Below are 10,446 nucleotides of genomic sequence, written 5' to 3' on the forward strand. Positions count from 1 at the left end.
TGTCACACACGTCTTCGATCTCTCTGTAAAAGTTTCTTATTATGTCTCTCCTCTTCTCTGAAGTCCTCTTTATCGACGTCGAAGCTTTGCCTTTCATGTCTTTGTCTTTGTGTACTCTTGGCTCTTGGCTTGTTAGCATGTTCTAGAGCTTTTGGAAGTGCGATGATCTTTTTTTTGGCCTTGATTGATATTCTTGGTTTGAAAAGTCATTTAAACATCGATTTTACCAATGTTGACATTCATCGGGAGACGTCCTAACCAATGGTTTGCCACTAAAAGATGACAATGACGTTCGTTTGGAACCCACTCAACCATCTGTTGCAACGCGTGCTCTATTTGGGAACCGGAGGAAGCGACTCGCCACCTAAAATTAACGAGAGCCATTCGGATCAAACGAGCTACTACTCCTATATCTGACAGTTGCCACCCTCACACATACCGTACGCGTACGATGGTGCAGTTCTCACTTGGAAGTTGAAGCCGTCGTCACTGCTCCCTGCAGGGACCCAGACGGCGGCCAGACGACCCAGCATCACCAGCACTGTCGTGGTCCGTACGTGCCTGCAGTTTAGCGTTTGCAGGGTCTCAACTCGGCCACGTAGCGGCAGTTCTACGGAGTGAAGCGAACCGACCAGTTGGGGGCCTGGGCCACGCACGTCGACAGCGTGCATTTAAATACGCCGGCGGAGCTCGATCAACGAAAGTCGATCGAGAGACCCTGCTGAGCTAGCTGGACACCGAGAGAGAGAGACAGAGAGAGAGAGAGATGGGCAGGAGGGCGTGCTGCGCCAAGGAAGGGGTGAAGAGAGGGGCGTGGACGGCCAAGGAAGACGATACCTTGGCCGCCTACGTCAAGGCCCACGGCGAAGGCAAATGGAGGGAGGTGCCCCAGAAAGCCGGTAAATAAATTGATTAGCTTTTCTTGCAGATTTCGTTTTGGGATCATATCATATATATATATATATATATACCAAGACAAGATCGACGACGACGCGGCTGATGGTGTGTGTGCAGGTTTGCGTCGGTGCGGCAAGAGCTGCCGGCTGCGGTGGCTGAACTACCTCCGGCCCAACATCAAGCGCGGCAACATCTCCTACGACGAGGAGGATCTCATCGTCCGGCTCCACAAGCTCCTCGGCAACAGGTTACATGAGCTGACGACGAGCAGCCATCTGCTACGAATTCATCAGTTCCGGTGTTGGCCGTGAGATAGAGTGATCGAGCTCATGTTTGTCTCTACTCCTTTACATACGTGATACGTACGTACGTACGTGTTGGCATGCAGGTGGTCGCTGATTGCAGGCAGGCTGCCGGGCCGAACAGACAATGAAATCAAGAACTACTGGAACAGCACGCTGGGCCGGAGGGCCGGCGCCGGCGCCGGTGCCGGCGGCAGCAGGGTCGTCTTCGCGCCGGACACCGGCTCGCACGCCACCCCGGCGGCGGCGGGGAGCCGCGAGATGACCGGCGGCCAGAAGGGCGCCGCTCCTCGCGCGGACCTCGGCTCGCCGGGCTCCGCAGCAGTAGTGTGGGCGCCCAAGGCGGCGCGGTGCACGGGCGGGCTCTTCTTCCACCGGCGGGACACGCACACGCCGCACGCGGGCGGGACGGAGACGCCGACGCCAATGATGGCCGGTGGTGCAGGAGGAGAAGCACGGTCGTCGGACGACTGCAGCTCGGCGGCGTCGGTATCTGTATCTCCCCTCGTAGGAAGCAGCCAGCACGACCCGTGCTTCTCCGGCGACGGCAACGGCGACTGGATGGACGACGTGAGGGCCCTGGCGTCGTTTCTCGAGTCCGACGAGGAGTGGCTCCGCTGTCACACGGCCGAGCAGCTTGTGTAGACAACAAGTACACGTACGGAGTACAATTATATATAGCCATGCGTATGTATACTTTTTTCCCTTCTCCAATCCAAACAGAAATACGTATGCGTATGAAATAGTATCGGTTTCCTGCTGCATACGTAAAAAAAATAATCTGATTTAAATGATTTGTTTCGTTTATAAAAATAAGATCTCCACATCAGATATGCAACTAGACTCGTTATAACCAGTTTATGATATATAATGATACTAATTATGTTACACGCTGCAAATATTTATGTATTGTGGTACACCGCATAAAAATATATTTGCTACTACACGCGCATAAATTTAAGATAGCAAAAATGAGCGTCGAAAGGAAATGATTTAATATGTATGGAAACAAAAAAAATATGATTTAAATATTTTATTTCCTCTATAAATATAAGATCTCTTAAGTAGTCATGCAGTTAGGTTCGTTAAAACCAGTTTATAATATATACTGATACTAAATATACTACATGATGAAAGTATTTATGCACTGTGATACGCTGCGTAAAAATCTAGCATGCAGTTCGAATCAACAGCATGCAGTTCGAATCAACAACCCCACGTCCATACGGGCAAACATAAATCAAAAGGATTTGATTAGGAGAGTTAATTATGGTACTTAATTATGCGAGTTGATTAGGAAATTTATTTTTTTTCTCAGTAACGGACACCATAAATCAAGGTATTGCATACACGAGATTTTATTGAATCGTGACATATGTCCTTATTTCTTAGAGCGATTACCATTTTTCTGAATTTCTATTTCGTTGCGTAAAGATATGTGTCGTAAATATCTTATGCATATGGTATAAATGATAGGGACCTAATAAACACGCTGGATTAGATAACTAGATAATGCATAAAATCAATAAAGAAATATATATAAAATCTGAATAGAAATATCATAAACATAGCATATATGAGGAGTCGTTAACTGGCAATCTATCGTAAAAACATATTGACGTTGACACGCCGCACGCGGGCGGGACGGAGACGCCGATGCCAATGATGGCCGGTGGTGGAGGAGAAGCACGGTCGTCGGACGACTACAGCTCGCGGCGTCGGTATCTCCCCTCGTGGGAAGCCAGCACGACCCGTGCTTCTCCGGCGACTGGATGGACGACGTGAGGGCCCTGGCTTCGTTTCTCGAGTCCGACGAGGAGTGGCTCCGCTGTCACACGGCCGAGCAGCTTGTGTAGACAACAAGTACACGTACGGAGTACAATTTTATATAAGCCATGCGTATGTATACTTTTTTCCCCTCTCCAATCCAAACAGAAATACGTATGCGTATGAAATAGTATCGGTTTCCTGCTGCATACATAGAAAAATTTGTTTCGTTTATAAAAATAAAATCTCCACATCAGATATGCGCAACTAGACTCGTTATAACCAGTTTATGATATATAATGATATTAATCATACTACACACTACAAATATTTATGTAGTGTGGTACACCGCATAAAAATATGTTTCCTACTGCACGCGCATAAATTTAAGATATCAAAAATTAGCGTTGAAAAGAAATGATTTAACATGTATGGAAACAAAAAAAATATGATTTAAATACTTTATTTCCTCCATAAATATATGATCTCTTAAGTAGTCATGCAGTTAGGCTCGTTAGAACTAGTTTATGATATATACTGATACTAAATATGCTATATATACGATGAAGGTATTTATGTACTGCGGTACGCTGCGTAAAAGTCTAGCATGCAGTTCGAATCAACAGCCCCACGTCCATACAGGCAAACATAAATCAAAAGGATTTGATTAGAGAGAGTTTATTATGGGACTTAATTATGCGAGTTGATTAGGAAATTTAATTTTTTCGCTGTAACAGACACCATAAATCAAGGTATTGTACACAAGAGATTTTATTGAATCGTGACATATGACCTTATTTCTTAGACAGGATACCATTTTTCCGAATTTCTATTTCGTTGCATAAATGTATGTGCCGTAAATATCTTATGCATATGGTGTAAATGGTAGGGACCTAATATACACGCTGGATTAGGTAACTAGATAATGCATAAAATCAATAAAGGTATATATAAAATCTGAATAGAAATATCATAAACATACAATATATGGAAGGGGAGTCATTAACTGACAATCTATCGTAAAAACATATTGATGTTGACATATATATGTATACAAAGTAGCTTAAAAATAGGTATGCGATTGTATGTCGTCCTTCCACTAGACACATGTATTCGGGTGTGTCTCTCACCAGGCGCATGCATGCGATCCTATTTTTATGACAGATCCGAAAAACGTGGAAACCACTAGACACATGCATACGAGAGTTTCCATTCTATGCATGCAAATTTTGAATGACATTTTCGTTCCCACTGTATAAACGCAAAATTGAATGACAGAAATTGCGCAAAGGCATAAATTCTTATAGAAAGTTGCATAAATATCTACACCGCGCATCATAATTCATGAAAAAGTCCTAATATGTGCGCAATCAACAACCCCATGCATAAAACAATGATTAATATTGGAGCATATTGTCGCCGTCTCGCGCGTCTCCGAGGAGCCGACGCCGCACACGCCTCTAGATCCGTCGCCGCGTGCGCACCTCCCAGATCCGTCGTCGTTCGCGCGTCCGATGGGGGCGTCGCTGTCGCACTCGCCTCGGATGGCGTCGCCGTCGCGTGCGCCTCTGGTATCCGCTGTCACCTCTCCCACCTAGGAGAGGTTGCCGTTGTCGCTCCCGCCTCGGATGGCCGCCATCGCGTGCTCCATCAGGGAACACCGTCGTGCGCGCATCGATGGGGTTGGGGCACCGTCGCTCGTGCATCGTGGTGGGGGCGTCGCCGCTAAAAAAATGAAACCCTAGCACTCTGGAGTTTCTTTTATAGACGTACGTGAAATGATGCGGCTGAACCGGATGCATCGTTGAACAGGACTTCGCTGTGGATTGTCGTTGGCCCGCATGTTGTAACTTCATCATGTTCATAACCAGGCATAGATCCTGCTCTGCACCGTACACGTCCACCTGCTCTTATTTAAAAAAAACGATTACACTCTAGTATGTATATATTTATATACTAGGTAGGTGCCCGTGCGATGCCACGGAACATAAATTGCAAACCTCCAATGGACTTTATTTGAGACAAGTGATGCCCAAGAAAATGGGGGTAAACTGACACAGCTATCACTTGCATTAATTGCCCTATGCGCGGAAGAATCTGACACAGCTATCACCCATGAAGATTTCCGGTTAACTTGTGGAACCGGACTTCATTTGAGACAAGACAACAATACCAGTGTTGAGCTTGCCACTCGGCCATGGCACACGCGAGAACACGGGATGATCAAGTAAGAACTGAACAGAATGCACTAATACAAAAGGCTGTCTTGCGTTCGCTTCCTTGCTCCACAGGAAGCATAGCTGATATACAAATCGAGAAGTTTTACATATAGAGTAAAAAAGGTCCTGCTCTCGTGTTTTCGTGTAAAACTGGATTCTGTTCAGTTCTTACTGTGGAGCTATGCTTCCTAGGTAAAACTTCTCGATTTTTATAACTTCTCGATTTGTATAAAAACTTCTCCATTTACATATTGGGAAGTCTATATGTAAAACTTCTCGATTTGTATATCAGCTATGCTTCCTATGGAGCAAGGAAGCGAACGCAAGCCAGCGTTTTGTATTAGTGCATTCTGTTCAGTTCTTACTTGATCATCCCGTGTTCTCATGTGTGCCATGGCCGAGTGGCAAGCTCAACACTGGTATTGTTGTCTTGTCTCAAATGAAGTCCGGTTCCACAAGTTAACCGGAAATCTTCATGGGTGATAGCTGTGTCAGATTCTTCCGCGCATAGGGCAAGTAATGCAAGTGATAGCTGTGTCAGTTTACCCCCATTTTCTTGGGCATCACTTGTCTCAAATGAAGTCCATTGGAGGTTCGCAATTTATGTTCCGTGGCATCGCACGGGCACCTACCTATAAAATACAGAAAACACAAAGAAGTATTTATATTTGGTACTGTACTAAGCACTCACGTACGCACACTACAAAACGAATACGCTAGGCTAGGCATGTTGATTGGAAGAGCTCTTGCCATTGACGACATTGGAAGGGGTCGACTCTATTAGTCATGAAACGACCTACAGAATACAGATTGCATCACAGAAACACCAAACACCAGAAATCAAGTAAGACACTGGGCAACTTGAATGCAGGTAAACCGTACCTGGGGGAGGAGATCCCCCTCACCAGTAATAAAGTTTTAACAGTCAAGAGGACTATGTATTTACAGCGTTTATGACTGGATCAACCGGCAATGATAGATCAGGTGAATATATGGCGGAGGAGGCCTCCTGAGTAAGAGAACGACTTCTCCGTCTCCTCCAGGCAGTGGTCCTTCTCCTCCCGAGACCAGCTCTAAGGAACCAACCAGTACATGGAAAATAATTTGACAGTTAGTTTTTCCTTCGAGAATCTGCCGTTCAGTTTAAAAAGCTTTGGTACTTGTGTTTGGTTCCAGGGACTTACCGAAGCGACTTGGTTAAGCTTGTTGCGGACGTTCTGCAGCAGCTGGGAGAGATTGCCCTCCCACTTGTAGAACTCCAGGTCTTTGGAATCTTCTCGGAAACCTAAGATACCAGGAGCACATGGTACTGTGTTAAATGATACGAGATAATGGAGGAACAGGTAGTTTCAGACTTCTGAACTACCCAGATCAGCAACGAAAGGTAATCATATTCCTAACCAGAAGTGCACTGTAGTATCGACAAAGAAAAAAGGCACAAGGAATCATATTCAATAGAGAATGCATATGCATGCTTGGGGATTTGATGGCATCAGACACCTGAATGTGCCAATGCTGTGTAAATTATGCTTGCCAAAACAATGTTGTGACATGATGCCATGTACTACTCAGTATTTTGTCATTTTCTCAGAAGGGGGGAGGGTCACCTTTTTTGCCAATCATTCGGCCTCCAGCAGTATGAGCAAAGTACACGTTATAGAAATGGCAGATAAAGGCCTGGGGGTCCTCCTCAGACAGATCTTCCAGTAGAGAAGTGTATGTGGTGCCAGGGGCCGATGGTTTTGGAATTGTGTGGCCCTGTTGCCTGAACCATTCCAGATCATTTTTCAGTGCCTCTGATCTCTCCAGCCTAGTATTCCGAAACTCTGCATCTGAAACACACACCACTAAAAAATGTCAACAAGCAGCATCTTTGCAGATCCTGATGAAGCAATCGCCCATTAACTACTACTCCCTCTGTTATTATAAGACATTTTTTATAGATAAATTGTCTACAATACCAGGTTCAACGACCTGTTGCTGCGAAATGTTCAGCGTGTCCGTTCAGCTCGTCGATGTTTAGCAGATTGTCGATGTGGGTGACGATGTTTGAAGCCAAACTTTCTAACACCCTCGAATAGCTCTCGAGGATTGATTTGCCCACATCCTAAAAATTGCTCACCAGCAAGAGCCGCGTCAGTTATTTACCTGTAATTTGGTTATGGATGGAATACTGGGAGAACCAGATAAGAGATAAAAAAACCTTGTTGTACTGAATTTTGCTCATGTCCAGGCTTGTCTGTGTCAATCCAGGAAACCTTTGCTTCAAGCATATTAGCAGGCCCTCTGATTGTTCAGCTAGCAGCAGATCTCTCTTCTCCGAGTCTACCATCATGTCCTTTACCATGCCCCACGATTATCTAGCAATGCTGCTTCGGCCCAATCCATTTACTGGTTTGGCAGCAACCCTTCGGCGCCACACATACATTGACGCCTCAACACGGTTTGCGACTTCCAGGGCCTGGTACTCCGTGGACAAATCCAGGCAATCAAGAAGGCACTCAGGGGAGAACTGATCAGAGGTTATGTAGCGGTATATGATATCACCTAAGGTTGACCGTCCATTCTAAAATCAAGTTTAATGCAACATGTTGAGAACTGACACTAAGAAATTCTGTGGACACTGCACATTCATGAGTTCTGATTGCGGAAGAATGCATGGTATACCTTTGGTAGGGAGTCAAGATAAGGTTCAGGGACCTCCATCTCTGCTAAAGTATTGCTGTTGATGGCCATGGCAGCCTTCAGGATTTGGTTTGCACAATCACGCTTGTGTTGGAGCTGCTTCCTTGTTTTGTTGTGAAGGCCACCGGGAGGCACACGAGGCACCGGGAGCCACCACTTCTCATCACGGCGGTGGAAAGCCATCCTGAAGGAGGCAGAGCCGTCGCAGTCTGGTGCAGCGATACCTTGCTCAACGTACCAGAATTCCGGGTCTCTGAAGCTTTCCAGGATTTCCTGTCAGAACATGATGTTGTGAGAGAACCAAAGTTTTCGATCAACTGCACTGAAATTCTAAGTTTGGATGGATTGTCACTTCTGCTGAAACCTGCTAGTCAACCTGATGATTCTAGAATGAACTCTTCTTCTCTTCAATCTGTTCCTGTACCAACAACAACAAATAAGAAGCCTAGCAGACCAAAGTGGCTGAAAAGGTAACATTATTTGTTCGTCTTAATTGCAATATTTGTTTGGAGGCCTTTTCTAAGTTTTTTTGTGTGAATATTCTAATTCCATCCAAAGGAGAAAAAAATTCTAGAGTATTCTTCTTTCCATTGTGGTCCAATAATTAAAAGGAGAAAACCTGTCAAGTTTCTGGTGATAATTGTTATGAATAGCACTCATATCCAATATGAGGGCACTTGCTGCTCTCATGCATATTTGAGAAAAATATTTCCTTATCATCTTTTGGTAAGTTAGCATATGCACTTGCTATCCACCGTTTCAGAACATTTGTAGAGTTTGCAAGGAGCTTTAAATTGCAGTTTCATTTTAGTGCATGCATCTAATACTATTCTTATTGTTGAATCAACCCCACCACCATAGGGTATGTCTCGTGATAATTCTGTTTGCTTGAACTCACATGTGTGCTCTACTGCTCTAGCTACTTTGTTTCAGAATATATTGTGACTTGCTGGATCACGACAAAATAACTGGTACCCTCTTCTTACAGGTGATACCACTCCAGGTGTCAAGTGTGTGCCATCAACACAGAATCACTCTGTTAGGCTTCTAAACACTATTAATGGCCGAACAAGCTCAAATCTGAACAGGCTACACTGCTGTAGTACAATAATTGGATCCTCTGCTTATAGAAGCTGCAGGGGCATTAGAAATAGAATCCCACCTTTATCTAACAAATCAGCCTTGTTCCCAGCCAGAGCCACTATTGTATTCGAGTTTCCTGCATTAAAAAGGAAAGGAAAATTAAAACAAAAACTTGTAGATCAGCAGCACACTCAATGACATAATACATCCACAGATAACCCCTTCCAAAAAAAAATTCACATCGTACTCGCTGAATCAACTTCTTACACAGCTCTTCGATAGGACTGAGGTAAAAAGTGCATGTATTCAGGGGTCTAAGATCCAAAATATCAATATCTTTACTTTTGAAGCAAACTTCCACCATACAAGTGCATGTTCTAATACAGCTAAAGGAGGGAGCTGGTTAAGAGCGGCTATAACCAGGAAGTATACATATGCCAACCGATTAAACTGTATGAAGAGATTCTTAGGCAAGAATGTAATCTAAGTATACTTGCTTGTCCTGATCTCATTCCCTGTAAATTCATATCGATCATTTGTCCTGTTAGGATCATTAATGTAAATTTTTCTTGGCTCTTGCTCAGATGGATCTTCAAACTGTGAGCTCTTGTTCCTGATTCTCTGGGAGCGATTTGGCTTCTCATGCGAAGAAGATACCATTCCAATCTCTAGGGATGATGGAGAATGCTGCCTCTCCATTGCGCCACCCCAAGAAACCTTCCGCTGCCTCTCCTTCTGAGAGCATTCCACTGAGAGACGATGGAAGAATTGTGAATCAGCAGACTGGAAGCGCTCTGCCACCCTACTCACATCAGACAACTCATGTAAATGTCTTGGTTGAGCCTCCCTTTCATCCATGACTGTGACAGAAGACGTTTCACAATCCTTGTACAGTGAAGAAGAGAATGAATCAGTTGCGCAGAGACAGCCTAATGAGCCTACCGAAGGCCGAGCTGGAGCCTGATGCTTTGAAGGTGAATCTGCACTTCCCGATGATGACAGGAGCAAGGGATCACCGGTAGTCATCTACTGCAACCTACCAACCACTGCATCATTGGAATAAGGAATCTGGCTACAAGAAGGATGGGTTCAGTTGCACGGTGCCCGCTTCCAGCACGCTATATGCTGAAGCCATCTCATGTTTGCACAATTTTCAGCACCAAGCAAAGCTCCACAAATACAGATTACTCCCACCTATTGAAACAAAACATATAGCAAAAGCTTTAGTCTCATCAATCAGTGCAGTCCTGTAAGGACAATAGCTAACAGGTTATGGAGCACAATTCGACGAGCACTCAAAGCGGGATTAATACTCCACAAGCTTCTACTGGATGCAGGTAACTTGAAGTAAAAACAGATAAACCAGCAACTATTGAGCTTCGAAGGGGAAACACTATTACTCACGCAAAAGGGGGAAAACTCAAAATCGTATCAATCAAAATGAGTACTCGATTCAAGCGCCTAAAATCCAATTTTTCTAAGACCAGAGTTAT

The 10,446-nt window shown here is 44.6% G+C and overlaps 1 protein-coding gene and 1 pseudogene across 2 annotated transcripts; one reads left to right on the forward strand and one right to left on the reverse strand.

Moving 5' to 3' along the window:
- The first annotated feature begins 468 nt into the window (after positions 1-468).
- LOC732799 (PL transcription factor) lies at positions 469-2,037 on the forward strand. Of its 2 annotated transcripts, none has more exons than XM_008650113.2 (3): positions 469-899; positions 1,015-1,204; positions 1,286-2,037. In XM_008650113.2, the coding sequence occupies exons 1-3, from the start codon at positions 767-769 to the stop codon at positions 1,842-1,844; spliced, it is 882 nt and encodes a 293-aa protein (XP_008648335.1). In that variant the 5' UTR covers positions 469-766; the 3' UTR covers positions 1,845-2,037. The 2 variants fall into 2 exon arrangements, with proteins under 2 accessions (XP_008648335.1, NP_001358856.1); NM_001371927.1 differs by having other exon boundaries at positions 707-899; positions 1,015-1,144; positions 1,286-1,937.
- A 3,900-nt stretch (positions 2,038-5,937) lies between these two features.
- On the reverse strand, positions 5,938-9,811 carry LOC103625690 (uncharacterized; annotated as a pseudogene).
- Positions 9,812-10,446: the final 635 nt, after the last annotated feature.

The sequence above is a fragment of the Zea mays genome, chromosome 6 (genome assembly GCF_902167145.1).
Source record: "Zea mays cultivar B73 chromosome 6, Zm-B73-REFERENCE-NAM-5.0, whole genome shotgun sequence".
Classification (NCBI taxonomy): Eukaryota; Viridiplantae; Streptophyta; class Magnoliopsida; order Poales; family Poaceae; genus Zea; species Zea mays.

What these genes read in the sequence shown, in the direction of transcription:
- LOC732799 (XM_008650113.2), top strand. Translation starts at nt 767, where the DNA reads ATGGGCAGGAGGGCGTGCTGCGCCAAGGAAGGGGTGAAGAGAGGGGCG. An exon ending in GGAGGTGCCCCAGAAAGCCG is followed by an intron (nt 900 to 1,014) that starts GTAAATAAATTG and finishes GTGTGTGTGCAG; the next exon opens with GTTTGCGTCGGTGCGGCAAG. An exon ending in CATCAGTTCCGGTGTTGGCC is followed by an intron (nt 1,205 to 1,285) that starts GTGAGATAGAGT and finishes GTTGGCATGCAG; the next exon opens with GTGGTCGCTGATTGCAGGCA.